This window comes from Rhineura floridana, chromosome 17, assembly GCF_030035675.1.
Source record: "Rhineura floridana isolate rRhiFlo1 chromosome 17, rRhiFlo1.hap2, whole genome shotgun sequence".
In the NCBI taxonomy this organism is placed as follows: domain Eukaryota; kingdom Metazoa; phylum Chordata; class Lepidosauria; order Squamata; family Rhineuridae; genus Rhineura; species Rhineura floridana.
In genome coordinates this window covers 6,552,457-6,573,341 of record NC_084496.1, presented here as the reverse complement: position 1 = coordinate 6,573,341, position 20,885 = coordinate 6,552,457, and the positions used below count along the sequence as shown (strand labels likewise).

The 20,885-nt window shown below is 47.7% G+C and overlaps 1 protein-coding gene across 8 annotated transcripts in view; it reads right to left on the bottom strand.

Moving 5' to 3' along the window:
- Positions 1-20,885, bottom strand: part of SEPTIN12 (septin 12) — an 84,745-nt gene that overhangs the window by 4,935 nt on the left and 58,925 nt on the right. For all 8 annotated transcript variants that reach the window (XM_061599302.1, XM_061599303.1, XM_061599305.1 and 5 more), the window contains 4 exons: positions 10,930-11,058; positions 7,634-7,715; positions 5,848-5,985; positions 1,610-1,727 (listed from right to left, as the gene is read on the bottom strand). In XM_061599302.1, coding sequence (XP_061455286.1) covers positions 1,610-1,727; positions 5,848-5,985; positions 7,634-7,715; positions 10,930-11,058 — 467 coding nt within the window. The remainder of the gene's footprint in view (positions 1-1,609; positions 1,728-5,847; positions 5,986-7,633; positions 7,716-10,929; positions 11,059-20,885) is intronic.

Genomic DNA, 20,885 nt, shown 5'->3' with positions numbered 1-20,885 from the left:
AATCTGCACCAATCGGGACCTAACTCAGCTACCGCATGCTTGTCGTGCAAAAGACCCCACAAAGCCCCACAACCTGTACAGTCCAGTGGCTGCCCATTTGCTACTGGGCCAAGTTCCAGGCTCTAGTTTTGGTGTACAAAGTCTTCTACAGCTTGGGACCAGGATACCTGAAAGATCGTCTTACCCCTTATATACCAAATCGATCACTGCGCTCTGCAGGTGAGGGCCTGCTGCAGATACCATCTTATCAGGAGGTCTGTTCTGCACAACATAGGAAGGGGACCTTTAGTGTAGTGGCACCAACCCTGTGGAATCCCCTCCCCTTAAATATTAGGTAGGCACCATCTCTGTTATCTTCTCGGCGCCTACTGAAGACCTTCCTCTTTCAACAAGCCTTTTAAGTAGAGACCTTATCCCAGTCTGCGTCTGTGTTGGAATTGCTTTTTGAGATGTTTTTAAACCTTTTTTTAAAAGATGTTTTTAAAGCTTTTTAAAAAATGTTTTTAAAGATGTTTTGTTTTAATATGTTTTAAAGAATGCATTTGTTTTAATATATTTTAAACTCTGTTTTTATGATGTTTTAAAAGTGTTTTTAGTGCTTTAGTTTGCCGCCCTGGGCTCCTACTGGAAGGGCGGGATATAAATCAAATAGTAAATGAATAAAATAAATAAATTCCACCCAGCTGCCAAACTCTGTGGTGAGGAATGAGACAACCACGCAGGAGTGGTCCAGTCACAGCTGACATTTTCCCATTTGTGAAGAGTTGATTTTTTAGTGTGGAAGTGGCCTTATGCTGTGAATTCTCAGCCTATTGACATTAGGGGGGTGTCCTCATTATATTGGTTTAGATGCCTGCTGAAAACTGTTTTAAAAGAAAAATCCAGCAAACCTACCCAGATATATAATTTCGTTAAATAGGTTTGTTTGGTCGGTTGGTTTTTTTAAAAAGGGTTTTCTGATTTTATCTGTTTCATCGATATTTTATGTACGCTTGATTTTTAAAAACAATTTCATGTGTGTTAGCAGTATTTTATCACTAATTTTATTATGTACACTGCTTAGAGAGGTTTTATTAAACAGTCGGTATCTCTTTCTAAATAATTAAGAATAAAAAATAACAGAGCAATCCTATCCATGGAGGCTTCCAAACTGTCACTATTCAGGTTGCACAATTAAGAGTTGACTGCGCAACAAATTCACTTCTCCAAAAGGTCAGACCTTTTCGCGATAAGGAAAGTGACTGGGAAAATGCATTATAAAATGTGAGATGGCACTTGCTTTGATGCAACATCTTCTAACCTCCACGCAAACAGATCAGAATGCACGCTCATTAGCCAACATCATCTAATCTTCCCACAAAAATATCAGAATGAATGCTAACTAAATAACCAATGTCATCCATGTCATCTAATCTCTCTTCAAACAAATCATGAGGAACGTTCAATAAACAGGTTGTCTGGAAGTGGCCCCATGTCTACTCAAAAATAAGTCCCACTGAATCCATCGGGGATTACTTCTAGGTAAGCAGGGTGAGGATTGCAGCCTAAATTGTGCAGACTTAATTCCTCCTCCTCTGTTGCCTCCTCCTCCCACCAATCCTCTTCTTACCCTCCGTTTGAACTCTGCACGTTCCTCTAAGGTCAGAGTGTCGGCTTTGGCGATCACAGGCACCACGTTGGTGATCTTGCTGAGCCGTCTCATGAGCTCCAGGTCCAAGGGACGCAACCTGGCGGGGAGGAAAAAACAGGAATTTCCGTTTTGTAGTGATGTGAACGGAACTACTGTGGCCAGGTCCAGCTCAAGATGTTTTGTTCTGAAGGACAAGATGGTGCCCCCTCCCATTTCATGCACAGAGTCCAACTGGCCTACGAACACAAGAGCATAAGAAGAATCCTGCTGGATCAGGCCAAATGCCCATCTATTCCAGGATCTTGTGCTGAGGATCAGCTGAGGATCACATTCCTGGTCTATGCACACACACCATACATTTAAAGACTCCTGGGAACTGTCGTTTCTTAAGGGTGCTGGGAATTGTAGCTCAGGGAGGGGCAAACTATAGTTCCCAGGATTCTTTGGAGGAAGCCATGCACTTTACATCTATGGTGTGCAGACAGCAATCATAACATTTGCTATTCTTTAATGTGCTACAAGGCTGTTTGACAGTAATGACAGAAGTTTCTCATCTGGCTTGCTGAAACGCTCATAGGATGCTGGAAAGCCTCTTCCAGGCTCTATAACATGTTACCTGACCACTGACAGCCAGGGCTGCCTGGACTGGTTGCAAACCAAGAAGGCGGGCAGGTGCGGGCTGGCTGAGGTTGGTGAATCAGCCTCTGCTTGGCCTAGGGCAGAACTGGATCCAGCTGGCGGGCTGGATCCTCACCTCCGCCAACCCATGCACGCCACTTCGACAGGTGGTTGGGCCTTCCAGATGTCGTCGGATCACAACTCCCATCATCCCTGACCATTGGTCACGCTGGCCGGAGCTGGCGGTAGATGGGAGTCCAAGGACATCTGGAGGAGGGCCACAGCTTCCCCATTCCCTGCCGCTCCTGGGGCAGAGAGGCAGACCGTGACCCCTCTCGTTTGATCAAAGATGGATGCGCTGGAGCGAGCCGGCAGCCGACTGCAGGGGGTGTGGTGGGGGGAGTTGCCTCCCAGCCTCACACACCACAGGAGCGAGGGGGGGTCCCTTAGCAACTGATAGCACCCCTCATCCCCCCCCCACACTTAAGCATCCCACCTCCCTCTCTTGGAAGCCACGGGCGCAGTTATCTCCCACCCGGCCAGGGATTCCTGGCTTCGGTGCAACTCTGTTCTCCCACTGATGCGAGGCAGAGCGAGGAGGAGGCAGCCAAGAGGCAGCTGCAGGACAGATGTTGAAATGGGAGCAAAGAGGCCAGCAGCACCCACGCACGCTGCGGGGGGTGGGGGGAAAGAGAGGAGAGGAAAGTGGGGGGTAGAACAAGGGGGCTGGCTGACTGAGGCGAATAGTTTGTTTTAATTGGAAATGACAGGCATTCCGGGCAGGTAGGAAGGTATGCAAGGCGTGAGCCCCGTCGAGGTCAGCCCCGGTGAACCTCTCTGGGGTACTTAGAGGCCCAGCTGACCATGAGGATTACTCCTTAGATGTGCCACTTTTCCCCCCTTTTGCACTAAGGTGTCCCTTAGTGCAACAAAGCCATTAAAGCCAGACAGGAAAGCGCAGGGCAGTGCCTAAGTTATGTTTCCAGGAGTTGAATCCTCAGCATATTCCCAACTCCAGGGACGGGGAATCTGTGACCCTCTGGATGCTGTCAGATGTGGATACCCATCAGCCCCATCTGGTATGGCCGATGGTCGGGGATGAGAGGAGGTGGGAGCCAATATCCGGAGGGACGCAGGTTCTCCATTCCTGCCCCATTGTGCTCAGGGAGAAGGAAATGAGAGGAAATGGAAGATCTTCTGCTCAGGTCTTTTCCCAGGCTCTTCCCCACCCGCAAACGGAGAGAAAGTGGGTGGGACCCAGAGAGAAAACCACAACTCTGGCATCTCTGCTTGCTTCCTCCCTCCCTCTGCAGAGTAAACATGCACCACGCCGGACCCCACGTTCGTCATTGGAGGCCCTTCTCTGTGTGCCCCCTCCCAGGGAGGCGACACGAGGACGGGCCTCCTCCGTGGTGGCTCCCTGTTTCTGGAACACTCTCCCCAGGGAGGCACTCCTAGCGCCATCACTGTCTGTCTTCAGGCGTCTGGGCAAAACGTCTGTACCCACCCAGGCCTTGTGAGTTTAATTTTCTGTTTGTTTTTAAGTCAGCTGGTGGTGACGTTGGATCTTGTTTTTATGCATTTTAGGATGTTCTTAGTCTTGTTTTTATATTTGCTTTTACTGCAAGTCGCTTTGAGTTTTCCATGCTCATTGGGCTAGATACGAAAGGTCTCTCTCAGTTTTAGGCTTGAAGCAACTCTCCAGGAAAGGTATATGCAACTATCTGGGCCTTTTTCCTTCCTTTTTTCTTTCTTTCTGTGTGGGTGAGCTTAATGTGAAAGTGTCTATAGGGCTAGTCTCTTTGCTTTAGTCTATCCAGTGTTGTTGAATGAATGAATAATAGTTAGAAAGCTGCTCATTGTTAACTGCAACTGTATACTGCAATATTTTTTTCCTTGTTCCTTCTCTTAATAAAACCACTCTTTATTTTACTTTCAGTGTATGTGTTATTGGGTTAAGGGTAAAATTATACATGCTCTGGGGGTGACGTGCGGCTAACTCCAGCAAAAGATCCTACTGCTCTCTTTTTGGGGACTTGGGATTTCTAGTGAGCTCTGCTCATGAGGAAGTTCAAGGTCCTGTCGTAACAGGATCAGAGAAAACACAGGGAAGAAAGGGTTAAAGCATCCCCTCCCACAAAGCTGCTCATTAGTGCCCAGAAGAACCACCACCCAGCAAGCCAGAGGAGGTTCTAGTAACAGATCTGCCTCTTCCTGCAGAAGGAAAGCACCACCGGGCTTGGACTGGTAAAGTGGACAGCAGGAAAAGACACCCCACTCTCTCCGCACCACTGGGGGAGCCTGACCCTTGCTGCACCACAGCGCCACCCTATGGGCCATAGCTCAGTGGGCGGAGTGCCTGCTTTGCGTGCAGAAGGTCCCAGGTTCAATCCCCGGCATCTGCAGGTGGGGCTGGGAGAGAGACCTGTCTGAGACCCTGAAGAGAAGCTGCCAGTCAGAGCAGACAATACTAAGCTAGATGGACCAACGGTCTGACTCAGTAGAAGGCAGCTTTCTATGTTCTTCAGGAGCATCATAGCTCAGTGGTTACAGCATCTGCTTTGCGGGCAGAAGGTTCCAGGTTCAATCCCTAGGATCTCTAGGATCCCAAACCCTGGAGAGCAGCTGCCAGTCAGCGTGGACAATACCAAGCTAGATGGACCAATGGTCTGACCGAGTATATTCTATGTTGCCTGTACTGCTGCCTTTTGGAACCTGGCCGAACCTGAGCCTACCTGACTTGGACTACCTTACCTGCCCTCTGGACCCCCTTTGCCACCCCTGGAGCTTGAGGCACACCTGCTCCGAACCACGTTACTCATCTCGGGGCCTTCGGCCTGACAAGCAGTACATCTGCAGAACTGAAACATAACTGCTTGGAGGTCTGGCCGCCACTACCGCCCACGGATTCCCTTGATGCACATCTAGTTTGGACCGCCATGTTCCTGGTGGAATCCTCAGAGCCAAAGAGGAAGGCCCCAACGGAACATCCGGAGATAAGGAGGCAAAGCTGCGTTGCTTCACAGCTCCTCACCGAACCCCAATGAAGAGCGGCTGTCCCGTCGCATCAGGACATCCCAGTTAGGAATGCAGGGCCAGCTCCAGACATTTTGCTGCCGCAAGGAAAGGACAAGATTGCACTCCACCCTTCCCCATTCCAAATTCAGAAGCTAATAGGACCGGCTAATTGGAATCTTCCTTGAATACTGACAATGCAATAGCACCCTTCTCTACATTTGAGGCTAGCTTACTGGGTAACTGGGTAACTGGGTTGCAGGGCAGATCACATGGCGCGTGCACACATGCGCGCACACACACAGCTCTGTCTGCTCCGCACCCTTCAGCATCTACTGTCTGATGCTGTCCTGCTTTGCCTAACAGTAGGGATGGCCCTGCCCAGAAGCTGTGGCAAAATTATGTAACTTACATAATTTAATTAATTACATAAACTGCATTATCATTACATTATTCCACCCTATTTGTGTCAATGAAAAGGAAAAAATGTAATCAGTTATGTATCGTTTGCAGCTTTGAAAGCAGGGCCTGTGTTCTGAACCCAAGCAACCAGAGTAGCCCCTCTAGGGCTGAGAAGGGCTCACCAGTGGCCTGTGGGTGGCACAAAATACACACAGGCATGGACTCGGGTGTCGGGGATCTTCCGCTTCCGGTTGATGAGGATCTCCTCTCTCAAGTAGCGTTCGTATTGGTCATTGATATATTCAATGATTGGGTCCCAGCTAAGGGAAAGAGAGAAGGGGTGGTGATGGGGGTAGAAAGACACAATTATAGTTGATTGAAAGATCTTGTGCACAAATCCACTTCCCCAAAAGATTGGAATTTTTGAGATAAGGAAAGTGGCGGGGAAAATAGACTGGAAAGTGTGTGGAATAGCACTTGCTTTGATGCAACATTTTCTTTTTAAAGTAGCAAACGTAAGCTCTACCAATTTTTCCCACACACACCCCACACAAAAATGAGCTAACTTTAACAGGTGTTGTTTCGATCTCTAGCGCTGGTGAGCAACCTCGCCCTCGAATGGGCAGTGAAGCCGCTATCAGTTCTCTCTCCAGCCCGCAAAACAAGGCCACACTCGCTGCAGCAAAACTCTTCACTACACACAGGATTTCTCATCTCTCAGGACCAAAGATAGATAAGGGCGTGTGGTCAGACGAGCCAGTGATCCATCTGGTCCAGCACCCTGTTCTCACATTGGAAGCCCACAAGCAGGACCTGAGCGCAAGAGCAGTCTCCCCTCCTGCGGTTTCCAACAGCTGGTAGTCAGAAGTATACTGCCTCCGATCATGGCAGTAGAGCATAGCCATCATGGCTAGTAATCACTGATAGCCTTATCCTCCATTAGGGATGGGAGGAGAATATCCGCTAAATCAGTACCGGATTTTGACTGAATCCGACAGTCCGCTGTCTTTTTGGACCAGCACTGATTTCTTGCGGCGGGCCGTGGCTGTAATTGGCGCAACCTTTCTCCCCCCGCCAAATTTTACGCAATTATCTTCGTAATTGATTGGTAACAGGGACCAGATGGTTCAAACACATAAAACAGATTATGCCCTGCTTGCATTGGCTGCCTGTATGTTTCTGAGCTTGATTCAAGGTGCTGGTTTTAACGTATAAAGCCTTACACAGCTTGGGACCTCAATACCTGATGGAACGCCTCTCCTGACATGAACCCACCTATATACTATGGTCAATATCAAAGTCCCTCCTCTGGGTGCCTACTCCGAGGGAAGCTGGGAGGCTGGCAACAAGGGGAAGGGCCTTCTCAGTGGTGGCCCCCAAATTATGGAATGATGTTTTTGACGAGGTGCGCCTGGTGCCAACACTGTTATCGTTTCAGCACCAGGTCAAGACTTTCCTCTTCTCCCAGGCATTTTATCATGTGTTTTTAAATTGTTTTTTTTTTTAATTGTGTTTTTAAATTTTTTTTGTGTTTTAAAAATTGTATATTTGTTTTTATTGTTTTTAATTGCTGTAAACCGCCCAGAGAGCTTCGGCTATGGGGCGGTATATAAATGTAATAAATAAATAAATAAAAATTACAATCACTATTATCCATTAACTTCCATGTATTTAAGTAAGCATTTATGTGAAATATTAGATTATTTTTTTTCGCAAAAGCAAGTGGACACAGAAAAAAAGAAGGTGGGTTGGGATTGAACGACAGACTGTTGGCATACAAGCAGATCAGAACTAGATAGCGAACCCCACCCCTATCCTCCATGCATGTATCTAATCTTATTTTAAAGCTAATCAAGTTGGTGGCCATCACTGCCTCCTGTGGGAGCAATTCCCAGAGTTTAAAATCGAATAAAGCACCACAAATACGATTGCCCCTTATGGGTTTCAGAAGCAAGGCTTATGTCCTACCAGTTTTGATTGTTAATCTGATCCCCAAATCCCGGAGTGTCAGTCACAGTCAACTTCATCTTCACACCTTTCTCTTCAACAACTGCCGGGGAACAGAGGGTACGCTGTTAGTTCAGTGCTTTTGAGGAACCTTCCCAACCCAAAAGAGGAAGCTCGTCCCTCCTTTTTTCTCTCTGGCCTTTAGACTGAAGGCATATTCTCCAACTGCCTTGATTTCATGGGCTTAGTCCCTATTTTCTGGTAGCACGACCCCCAATACGAAATCACTGACCCTCTTTTTTGCTTTTTGGGGCCATAAAAATTTGTTGTGTGTGTTTATCAAGTTGTCGTCCTGCAGGGTCTCTAGAAGTGAATCACGGTCTCTAGTGACAACACATGTCCACAAATGAAGTGGGGAACCCTGGACCCCAAGGCTTGTATTCCCTCAAGGGATAGTGGTTAGGGACCTCATACTGGCGGCAGACAGGGTCAGAGCCTCAAGCGGGCGGCTGCTATTACACAAGCACATACACAAACCATGTTCTCTCTCACACACACTCACACACACACCCTCCAAAATTCAGATTGGTTCACATTCTGATGAGAAACTAACTAATTTGCACTTCCTGGTGCTATTCCTAAACCCAAATGCAGCGATGCTGAGAAATGCACACTTCTCGGAATTTTGCAGATGCAGTTCAGCCAAAAGACATCTATGAAAATGCTTATACGAGGGGTAAGTGTGCATAAAAATGCAGATATTGGTGAAAATAAGATGCACTGTGTCGGGGGAAATTGCTTGCAGAACTAAACAGGTGCACTAAAATACCGACAGATTTTGGGATCTTTTTGAAAAAGAGCTGCAAACGGATGCAAAAATATGTGGTGAAGTTAAGATTTGAAAAATGAGAAACTGAGAGAAGGCGGAATTGACAGATTTATCCATGCACTCCTTGCGCACGCACGCACACACTTACTCACTCTCCCCCCCATCTTGTGCCCCTTCCTTTATGGAGGAAGAGTGCAACCTCTTCCCTGCTTCTTTCTCCCTGTTTTGCCCGTCCGATTTGACTGGAGACATTCCCTCGATCAGCACGGCAACAGATCAGGATAGCGAAGCAAGCGCTAACATCAGGAGGGCCGTAACTCAGCGGTAGAGCATCTGCCTCTCATGCAGAAGGTCGCAGGCTCAATCTACGGCACCTCCGGGTAGACCTGGGAGAGACTCCCTGCCTGAGACCCTCTAGAGCTGCTGCCGATCAGTGCAGACAATACTGAGCTAGATAGACCACAGCAGCTTCCTGTATTCCAACCTATGTCCCTAACAGTTGACAGTTCTTCTTGGGCTGGGACATGACCCAAAGTGAGCTGGGCCACAAGAAGGCAGGCGGGGGGCAAGGGAAGCCTGTGTGACCTCCAGATACGAGGCCAGACTAGTAGACAGGCTAGACTAACAACAGCGCACACCCCTAAGGCAGGCTTCAGCTTCCTGGGAGGGTAGCCATGGTGATCACAAGAGATCACAAGAGAGCCTTTGTTTACAAGGGCTCAAGCTGTCAGACCCAGCTCTTGTCAAACTGTGGGGAGGGCGTGTGTGCGTGGGGGGGGGAGGACAGCAAGGCCAGGGTGACATGGGGCAAGAACAGTCTTTCCTAGTGAGTACAGTAGCCAAGTCCCTGTTTCGCTCTGACTAGTAAAGCCAGCCAACCCTGTAAAGGTTTAACAGTCCAGTGGCCGCTTAACACCTGGCCGGAAAAGAGGTTTGCTTGACACGGGCACATGCTAATATGTAGGTTTAGGTGCAACTTTAGAAAAGGCCGAGTCCAATTTAAGATATGCCATGCCTCTCACCAGGGGAGCTGGGTGCCTGCCTGCTCAACCTGCTGTCCGGGTGCTCACTGCGGAGGGGCCACTTCCAGGCCCCTCCTGCACTCCCTTTTGTGTTCTTTGTCTTTAAACCGGACACAGACTGGACAGCCTTTCAAACAGAGGATTCCTTCACTTAGAGGACTGCCCTCTGTACAGCAGGACACATGCTCTCCCTGTTTTACAGGTGGGCTTCAAAACAGTATCCGCCTGAGCTGCACTGACCTATTGTTACTAAGAAGCTACTGGCCTCCCTGTAGTTAGTTTATTTATGCATTTCATTCCATTTTTTATTTAAAAGAAGTATGTTCTACCCTTCAGCAGAGCTTCTAGGCCTGGGCTGGGCTGGGCAACATCATAATTGTCATCATCATTTACTACCCGCCGTTCACCCAAAGGTCCCAGGACAGGTAGAGCAATTAGAGCAACCTCAGGCCCGAGATCCAAATGCAGACCACCAGGTCTCACTACGCTCAGTTCTAGAACTGAAGAACAGATGACAGTGCCCTTGAGGAAGCGCAGAGTGCATTCTCTCACCACTATCTACAGCAGAGGTGGGGGATCTCAGGGTGGCCCTCCAAGCTTGCCTATCTGGCCCTTGGGACTCTTCTCCAGCCACACTGTTCCCCGTTATCAGCCCTGCTTTGCCACCCTTGAGTGTTTTTGCCTGGCTGGCTTCAACTCTGGTCATGCCTCTCGCTTGCATGGACGAAGGACGGAGAAAGGGGAGAACGTGACGAAACCTGCCTACGGTACAAAAAAGGCAAAATATGTGGGAGGGGAAGCACTGGGCGCAAAGAGCCACACTAGGTTAATATTGGGTTTATTGGAAGTGTGGCTTATAAGAGGAGGCAGATATTTCCCTCAAAACAGGCAAAAGGGCAAAAGGAGAGTGAGGTAGCGGTTAGAGTCAGAAAAAGAGAGTTAAGGACAAATAATGCAGAAATATAATAATTTAATATGTCAAACAGCAAAAACAAACTCTCAGTGCTTTTTCCAAAAAGCTCCTCTCTCCCCAGTTTTAAAAGGCAAATAAATATTAGGAAGTTGCGCCTTTGGTACAATGGCCATCATAGGTGCCTTTTGGAAAAAGCATTTCAAATTCGTTTTTACCGATTGATGTACCGAATTCTTATATTTCTGTATTATTTGTCCTGAACTCTCTTTTTCTAAATGTTTGTATGTTGTTAAGGATAGCAACCTTTTACTGTCTGTAGTGGTCAGAGTGTCAGACTAGGCCCTGCGAGGCCAGGGTTCAAATCCCCACTCAGCCATGAAGCTCGCTGGCTGACCTTGGGCCAGTCGCCGCCTCTCTGCCTAACCTACCTCACACGGTTGTTGTGAGGATGAAAGGAGATCCACATACGCCACCTTGGGCTCCTTGAAGGCAAAGTGGGATCGAAAGGTAATAAATAAATAAATACAATATTTATTTCTGCCCGAGTCCTCACCGCGGGTAACAGAAAGCAGCTGCACTGTCTTGGGGATGCACTCCTCGCCATCGGGGACTGATGATTTCCGGCTGACCTTGGATTTGAAGAGGGTGTTCACCATGGTGGATTTGCCGAGGCCGCTTTGCCCTGGGGAGACAAAGGGGGCAGGTAGAGGAGGTTATGGAACCAAACTAGACACGATAGCGGTCTTCAAGTGTCCGAAGGCCTCCCTCACATGGAAGAAGATGGAGCCAACGCATTCTCTCCTGCTCCAGAGAGGCAGGTGCAGAACTGAGGTGCAGAAGTGGCACGGAAGCCGATTTTCCTGAAATGTTGGGAGAAACAAGCCACTCTACTTCCCAGCCACGCTATTGGGAGATGGAAGATCTCACACAAGCTCTGGGTAAAACAAAACTACATTTTAATCCGCCACTCTCCACCCTCTTCCTGCAGAGCATAAGGTGGAGGCTCTCTGCTTTCTAAGACGTGTGGGCTGGTACCACAGACGCTGTCAGCCTTTTAAGGGTTCTTGAGAAAATTAGGTCTGCCTGACAAAGAGCTGGCAATCTCCTAGTTCATGGCAGATTCTGGAGTACCGAGGTGACCTATGTACTCCACAGCGATGTGGGGGATGGCACTCAGGAGCAATCCTGTTAACACAGTGGCTTTTTTTTTTAAAAGGTTATTCCTGCGAATTATCACTGGAGACTTTTGCTACAGGTTGCCAGAATTACATACCTTGGCACCCATATTTATAGACCCCGCTAGAAATAAACATTGACGGCTGCCAAGATTAAAACCACCCTGTATCTCTGCTAATTCTGCATCTACAGGGTATTTCCCCTTCCCCACTGAAAAGATGAGAAAGCCCTTGAGCATGTGCCCCCCCCCCCCCCGCGCCCAGGATTTTAAAGGGAAATTCCTTTAAAGGGATTATGGGAGCCGTTGTCCGACAACATGTGGGTAGAAGACCATTTTTTAAGCTGAGACCTATCCCAGCCTGCGTCTGTATCGGCATTGCTTTTTCATATGTTCTTAAACCTTCTTTTTAAAAATGTTTTTAATCTTAGATGTTTTGAAACTTTTTTAAAGATGTTTTGTTTTAATGTGTTTTAAAGTTTGTTTTTATGATGTTTTAAAGTTTTTAGTGCTTTTGTTTGCCGCCCTGGGCTCCTGCACGGAGGAAGGGCAGGATATAAATCAAATAATCAATCAATAAACATAAGCAGCACCCTGCTGGATCAGGCCAATGAACCATCTAGTCCGGCATCCTCATAGTGGCCAGCCAGATGCCCCCTTGGGAAGGGTCTGAGCACTGCCCTCTCCCATCCTGCAGTGTCCAGCAACTGGGATTCAGAAGCATACCGCCTCCAACCGTGGAGGTAGAGCATAGCCAACATGACTAGTAGCCATTGATAGCCTTATCCTCCATGAATTTATGCCCTCCGACTGCAGAGGCATAGTACAGCCACCGTGGCTACTAGCCATGAAGTGCCCTTTTCGAAATGCTATTGCAGGATGAGCCCTTTTAATTAATAATGTTCTTTTACCTTTTGTATTTTTTATCTTTGTGCGTTCTAAATGTGATAATGTATGCTTTTTTTCTTTTAAAAAAAGTGAGCTGCTTTGAGATAAAAATGTTGTAGTAAGTGACAAATACCCATTCATTATCATCTCTTGGGTGCCAAGGGCCAGCTAAAGGTCCCCCCCACAGCGAGTGGCTCAGGGGTTACGTGCCCTGCCACCTGTGTAGCCGTGGGCAAGCTGCATAGTCCCAAGGAGCCCAGTTGCCCCCCATCTGGTTTATGGGGGGCAGTAGATACTGATAATTATATTCCCAGGTACGATAGATCTTCCAAAGACCTAAAGGTGAACCATGTGGGAATATGTTTGACTCAACTGGTGGCCCGTTTAAATCTGGTGATATTGAATGGTCATATAGAAGCCGATAACCCTGCAGAATTTACATACATTTCCGGCCAGGGTAGCAGTGTGGTCGACTACGTGCTAATCTCCCAGCCTTTGTTTAATCTAATTTCCAACTTTACAGTCAGTGACAGACTCGAGAGCGACCATCTTCCCCTAAATTTAACTCTGTTAATACCAGAGACAGGTTATTTGGCTACAAATTCTCAATATGAGGTCAAATCATCTGGCCCCTGTTACAAGAGAACCTACTGGTCTGAAGTGGTTTCTAAGAAGGCCGCTTGCTTCCTTGACTCTCCTCAGGGCTTGGACTTTAGAACTCGTATAGTGGATGCCAGTGAAGTCACTGCTGTCCTACATGACTATTCAATCTTGTCCTCTGTCTTGAACAAGATATTAAGGCCCAAAACCCATTTTTGTCGCCCTCCATTCAAACGGAACTCCTCTCGATGGTTCGATAAGGACTGTCTTGAGGTTAAGAAGCAATTGAGAAGGGTGTACAATCAGTATAGGAAAGATAATCTAAATGTGTTGCCATCTGAATATTATCTTATTAAAAGGAAATATAAACAACTGATCGCTTCCAAAAAGAGACTAGCTATTCAACATGGATGGATGGCCTGAATAAATGCCTCTCTAAATAACAACTCGAAACTCTTCTGGTCCCTAGTTACTGACACCCTAGGATCTCCCTCTTCCTCTCAATGTAATACCTCGTCTGCTACATGGGAACGTCATTTCTCTGTACTGTTTGCAAATCACAGAGATTATCCCCTGAACACTCCAGCTATTGTAGATCTTTGTGCCCTACCAGTCTGGCCTTCTGTAAAGCAGACAGAGATATTTTCCCTGATTAGCAATCTTAAAACTGGCAAGGCTCCGGGAATTGACACCATACCTTCTGAATTGTTAACGGCTCACATAGACTGGTGGGCCCATTTATTGGCCAATCTTTTTACTCAGATCAACCTCACCGGTAAACTTCCCCTGGTTTGGCTTGAGGCGGTTGTTATCCCAGTGTTTAAGAAAGGAGACAGGGGTGACCCCTCAAATTACAGACCCATTAGTCTTTTATCAGTTGTGGGCAAGCTATATGCCAGCCTTTTAAATGTGAGATTGAGGTCTTGGATAGAGTGGGAGGATATTCTAGGTAAGGAGCAGGCAGGCTTCAGAAAGGGCAGATCTTCCATCGATCACTGCCTAGTACTAAGACATCTGGCGGAGGAGTACATGAGCTCCCTCGGAAATGGCCTGTCTGTTGCCTTTATAGATCTCAAATCCGCCGTTGACTCTATCCCAAGAGACAAACTATGGGCCAAATTATCCCAAACAACGATGGATAAGAGACTTCTCTTTCTTATCAGTCGCCTCTATCAATGCACATCGCTTCGTGTGCGTTGTGGTGTTGATGGAAGCCTAACAAACTCCATCCCTGCTACCAAAGGGGTGCCGCAGGGATGTATATTGGCCCCTACATTATTCAACCTTTTTCACAATGATCTGAGTAATTTCTGTCTAGCCGCCAATTTCCACTCACCTAAACAGGCTGACACTACATGCCCTCTATTGCTATATGCCGATGATGCTGTCCTAATGTCCTTTTCTAATATAGGTCTCAAACGCCTATTATGTGTTTTTATGATTTATTGTAATAATAATTCTCTCACCATCAACCTTAGTAAGACCAAAGTTATGGTTTTTTCTCACCGTCCATCTGTACATACATGGGCAGTTAATGGCCAGAAGATCGACCAGGTCAGGCAGTATAGATACCTTGGGGTTATGTTCTATGCTACACTTTCCTGGTCTACCCATATTTGTTTTGCAGTTCAAGGCTATTCTCTGTTTTTTCTTCACCAAGGGTGGACAGTATATCCCCGCCACTCTCCAAGTATTTAAATCTAAAATCCTTCCACAACTTCTCTATGGAATCCCAATTTGGGTGCAGAGTTTTAACTCCAAAGTCGAATCGGTACTATTGATCTTCTTGAGATCAATATTCAGAATGCCATGCTGTGTTCCAGCGGCTGGCCTCCATTTTGAAGCCGGCCTTACTTCAACTGAATGCACTGCCTGGCTTCTTGCTTTTAGATTTTGGACCAAAGTGGCCAATGCCGGCCCCTCTTTAGGCTACCTAAATCTAATTTGGAAAGATTCTTATATCAGTTCTTGGTCCAAAAATTTCGAGGATAAATTAAAGATTTTTGGACTGTCACTGGATTTACTGTCCACACTAGACCTTGAGTCAGCTAATCATATTATCGGGCAACGAATCAAAGACATGGACCTTCAATACTCTATGGCCAGTGCCCGTAAATCCTGTTCACCTCTGTATCTAGGCTTACGTTTCCCATTTCCTAATTACGCTACTTACCTGGAAAATTTGACCACCCCGAAATATCGGCACCTTTTTTCCAGAGCTAGATTCAATTGTCTCCCCCCTGCAATATTGGAGGGTCGTTTTCTTGGTATTCCCTATGAAAAGCAAGTCTGCCCTTGTACGTCTGTTGAGGTTGAAAAATTAGCTCATGTTCTTTTTGACTGTAACTTTTACAATGATGTACGCTCTAGATTTATTTCCCCTATTATCAAACCTTCCCAGGTAGATCTACAGACTGGCTCCTGAAACATCTCATGTCCGATACAGATAAGTCCATCTCAGAATCAGTCGCAAATTTTTTTAATTTAGCTCAGAGATTGCGTAAGAATGATACTTTTTAAAATTTGTCTGTTTTAGAATAATACCATTTTGTAATATCGCATTGAAGTGCTTCAGTTGTTTTACTTTGTTTGTTTAATCAATTGTATATTGGGTCTATGACCGCACAATAAAATTTGATTTGATTTGAGTTGTGGACAAGGGAGGGGCTGGCTTGTGCAGCTGTGGCAAGCTGAGCAGGCCCTCGCCAGCTGCGGAGGTCTAGCCTAAGAGGGAGGCAATGGTAAACCCCCTCTGAATACCGCCTACCATGAAATCCCTATTTGCAGGGTCGCCATAAGTCGGGATCGACTTGAAGGCAGCCCATTTCCATTTTTTCATCATCATCTGGAGGGCACCAGGTTGGGGACAGTACTTCTAGCAGGTTCTTCCCAGTATCCAAGGTTTTCCCACGTCTCTTCCTCCAAGGAGGTCCCCCTGAGGTCTTGGCCAAGTGGGATCCTGACACCGTGGTCTATCCCTCCCCACCGCATACAGCTTGGTAAACTAGTCTAAATCGCCGTGGCGCCTTGCCCCTGAAATGTTCATTGTCTCTCATTACCGCCCTCATCATTCCGTTGGTCCAGTGCAGGCGACCATGTGGGAGGGAAGCAGCTTTGGAATGATGTCAAAAACACGTAGATGAGGAAAGGGAGGAGAACCTCCATTAGTCCGCCTGACGAAGGGTGCAGTGGTACCCAGAAGCTTCCATACCCTGCAACTAACCTGAGCTGTTCATTTTAGCTAGGTGGTTGAACTATTCAATAAAAACGTTCCCCCGCCTGTTTTGGGGGGCCCAATGTGGAAACTGTAGTCAGTCTGTTCTTTTGGCCACAGCGCTCTTTATCTAACATGCATGAAACAAAACAGCGTTGCTGGCTTTCTCTCTCCCTCCCTCTCTCTCTTCTAAAAAACCCAAACACTGAACGGGCCTCTCCTTGCCTCTTGTTTAGTTCAGCCTCTCCCCAGAGAGGGCTTATCTGGCTTGATGGGGCTTTCCTCTCCCTGTCACAGGCAGCTCCGCTCTGGCCTCCCAGCCCACCCCCTCGACACACACACACACACACACACACACACACACACACACACTCTTTTAAGTTCAAAAACGTCAAACTTCTCAGCATGGAAAAAACAAAACTTCCCAGGATCGATTGGAAACAGATGTGCCACCCCCAGAAAGGGTCAGAGGAGTCACAGCTGGAAAAGCTTTTGGCTTTCCTGTTCCTCGCCTCTAATCGGCCAGGATCGCCTTGGCGCTGCGTGAAGGGTGCTTGGGCAGACGCCCTACACTGATGCCCAGCTGATGGGGCAATGACAGGACCGGGAGGGAGGGGGACGGGGGAGGAAGGGACTCCCCTTTTTCCGGTTGTAGGCTGCACACGTTTTCTGGTTCTGATGGGAAATATTTGTAGCTCCATGGCACAGCGTCTGCTTTGCACGGAGAAGGTCCCAGGTTCAACCCCCAGCATCTCCAGTCAGGGCTGGAAGACAGTCCTGTCTGAAAACCTGGAGAGCCCCTGCCTGTCAGTGTTGACAGCACTGACATTGATGGACCAGTGGCCTGGCTCACTAAAGTGAAGGGTTGTGGCTCCGTGGTAGACAATCTGCTTTGCACGCAGAAGGTCCTAGGTTCAATCCCTGGCGTGTGCAGGTAACGCTGAGAGAGATTTCATGTCCGAAACCCCGGAGAGACACTGACAAACTGTGTAGATCAATCTGGGTGGGCTCCGGTCCCAATTTGGCCCAAGAGGCCATTTCCCCAAACCACGACCACCTGTGCCCCGTGCCTGATGTCATATGTGGGGCAGGTCGAGACAGGGCTGAAAGGGCACTCCTGACGGCCCGTCGGCATGGGAGGCTTGCTGTCACTGACCAGCAGTGAGAGCAACAGCCCACTGGGATCAGCTGTGCGGTGGAGCTCCCCAGGGGGCACTCGGGAGCACAGGTGATGTCACTCATCGCTGATAGGCCAACCCTCGCTTCCCTGGGATTTTCCTTTGCAGCATGGGGAAAATGGGTCTGACCTGATGTCATTGTGACTGACAGGTGGGCACAGGAACCTGGCAAGCAAATCTGGAGCCCCTGCAGAGGGATCCCCTCAGAAGACGGAAATGAAGCTGCAGGAGAAGCTGCAAAGGAGGTCATGCTGGGATTACTCATCTGCCAGAGTCTCTTTCCTGTGGGGGCTTCCTGCAAATTCTGCACGGATTTCTCTCTCTCTCTCTCTCTCTCTCTCTCTTTGCATGTGATTGTGTCATGTATATTTCTCCCAGATATGGGACGGTGGGTCTGACTCTTAGATACCTTGCCCTTCTCGGGACAGCTTCCAGAAAGCTTACTGTTTGTGTGGATGAGGTGAGGCAGCAAAAGTAGCAAAGAGCACCTTCTTACCCGCACCCCTCTCTGCCACCCTCTTTCCCAGGGCCGGCCCTAATATCAGGCAAAGTGACACGACTGCCTCAGGACCTATGTTGGAGCATGCATGCTATATAGCCTGCCCTGAGCTCCCTAAACTAGCCCGCTGCTACAGATGCAGTAGAGGATGCTGCCGTGTTGCCGGTGCAAAAGTAAGGTTCAGCTGCCAGTCTGGCCGTGGCTTCTATATTAGCTGCACCTGGATTTTTAATATTGCTCCAGTGCTTCTTCCATCAGGCTTTCTGTTTAGAGGTCTGGCAAGCCTTAACATTCAAAGGTCTGCTGAAAGAGACAGGACTCCCTGCATAGTAATCTGTGGACAGAAGGGTGATGTCTTAATTAACTGTGCGGTATGATTTTATGGTGTTACTTTGTCGTTTTTATTGTTTCATTGATGTAACCCGTGCTGGGGTCTTTTGACAAAGGAAGGGATCGAAGTTTTAAAAATAAACAAAGGAAATAATGCCGATAATGATAATGCTATTTGTTATTTAATTTTATTTATTATAATGTTATTTGTTATTTAATTTAATTTTTGTAAATTGTATTGCTTTTACTGTATTTTTATTGTATTTTTATATTGTATTTTTATACCTGTGTTTATTTTTCTTTGTAAGCCACCTTGAGGGCCTTTGGCTGAAAGGTGGGGTATAAATGATAATGATAATAATAATAATAATAATAATAATATATGTGGGAGGGTGGCACACTCCAGACCTTCACCTCAGGCAGCAAAATGCAAGGCTGGCCCTGACTGTTCCCCCTATTGCCCTGCTTCCACTGGGTATGGTGGGTTGGACAAGGGGAGATGAAGGAGCCAAGATGGAAATCCTATGTACCACATTTCTGGCCTCTGAGCTTTTTTAAAATCTACATACTTTCAAGCCTGCCTTTGCAACCCTAAGGACTAGAAACGTGTGTGTGCGCGCATGTGTTTTTAAAAAGCTGAGATTCTTAGGAAGAGGGATCCTTCCGTTTTCCGGCACTCTGATTCATGGTGTACACACCCACAGAGCAAAGGGGAAGCTTTAGTGGTGAACACGCTTCCCTTTTCTCATCCTCATCTGTGGGACCAAAGAGATGATGCACATCTCTCTTGATTCAAAGGCAAGGCATATATCCGCTGCCCAACCCTCCTCCTCTTATTCACAAGGGCCAACAACCCCTGGCATTTCAGACCCATCTATTTAGCGGGAAAGCCAAGAGCCGAACCCGTTTCTCTTGTAGCTGAAGTCCTCCTGGACAAAAGATATCTTGAAAGACTCTCTTTACACCTGTTCTATCAGTTCCTCCTGGACTCGGAAACCCACGATAGAGATTTATCTGACTTCTTGCATGCTCCAGGGTTTGCTTGGCTCTTTAAAAAACAAATCTTATCCCCTAATCCTCCCAATTCTCCTCCCTGGAGGATGTTTCAGGCCCCAAACAAAATCATCCTTCTTACTTGGGATTTATTTTTTTGACATCTCCATGCTGGCCTCTGGGTTTTGATCTGGGAATATTTATTGCGGAGCGCATCACGGGGGGACGGGGGCTTCTGAGGATTGGGCCATAGAAAGGCTTTGTCTGCAGGGAGACTGAGAAGAAGAGATTGGAGGAGGCCTGATGGTGGGAAAGGGCAGGAGGTTGCTAGGAAAGGGATGGAGGCTTTGCACAGCAGGCGTGGATCACAACCCCCTACACACACACCCAACATGTGGAGCAGTCCCCAAACCCAATGGATGCAGCAGAATGCTGATTGCAACGCTGAAAAGAGCAAATAAAATGATCAAGGGGATGGAGCAACTCCCCTATGAGGAAAGGTTGCAGCATTTGGGGCTTTTTAGTTTCAGGGGGGAAAAGGTGAGTAAGGCGACGCACGATAGAAACGTATAAAATTATGCATGGCATGGAGAAAGTGCACAGAGAAAAGGATTTCTCCCTGCCTCATAAGACTAGAACTTGGAGACATCTAATGCAGCTGAACGTGGGAAGATTCAGGACAGACAAAAGAAAGGACTTCTTCAAACAGCACAGGGTAGTAACGGAATTCTCTCCCACAAGAGGCAGTGATGGCCACCAACTTGGATGGCTTTAAAAGGGGATGAGATGGATTCATGGAGGGTAAGGCTACTGGCCATGATGGCTATGCTCTGCCTCTATAGTCGGAGGCAGTCTGCTTCTGAATGCCAGTTGCTGGAAACCACAGGAGGGGCGAGGGCTCTTGCGCTCAGGTCCCACTTGCGGACTTTCCACCGGCACCTGGTTGGCCACGGTGCAACCCGGATGCTGGACTAGATGGGCCCCTGGCCTGATCCGGCTGTGCTCTTATGTGCTTAACGCTACCAGCAGCCCACAGCTCCCACAGCTGCAGCAAATCAACACAAAAGACTGGCAGCTCCTATGAAAGTGAACCTGACTCTGCAAACCCTTCTGCACACTGTGACTGTGACTCCTCCAGATTGTTTGTTTATTTTCTGAAAAAACCAAGTGTATTCTGCAACATGTTGGAATGGAAATGGACTGCTTTCAAGTCAATCCTGACTTATGGAGACCCTGTGAATAGGGATTTCGTGGCAAGCGGCATTCAGAGGGGGTTTCCCATCGCCTCCCTCTGAGGCTAGTCCTCCCCGGCTGGCTCGGGCCTGCTCAGCTTGCCACAGCTGCACAAGCCAGCCCCTTCCTTGTCCTCAACTGCCAGCTGGGGGCAACTGGGCTCCTTGGGACCATGCAGCTTGCCCACAGCTGCACAGGTGGCAGGGCACGTCACCCCTGGGCCACTCCCTGTAGGGATGATCTTTAGCTGGCCCTTGACGCCCAGGAGACACGAGCAGGGATTTGAACTCACAGACTCTGGACTCCCAGCCAGGCCCTCCTCCCCACTGTGCTATACCAGCTCTTGCAACTTGTTACTGATGCCATAATATAATGGACAGTCCACCCATCATTCTGCTTC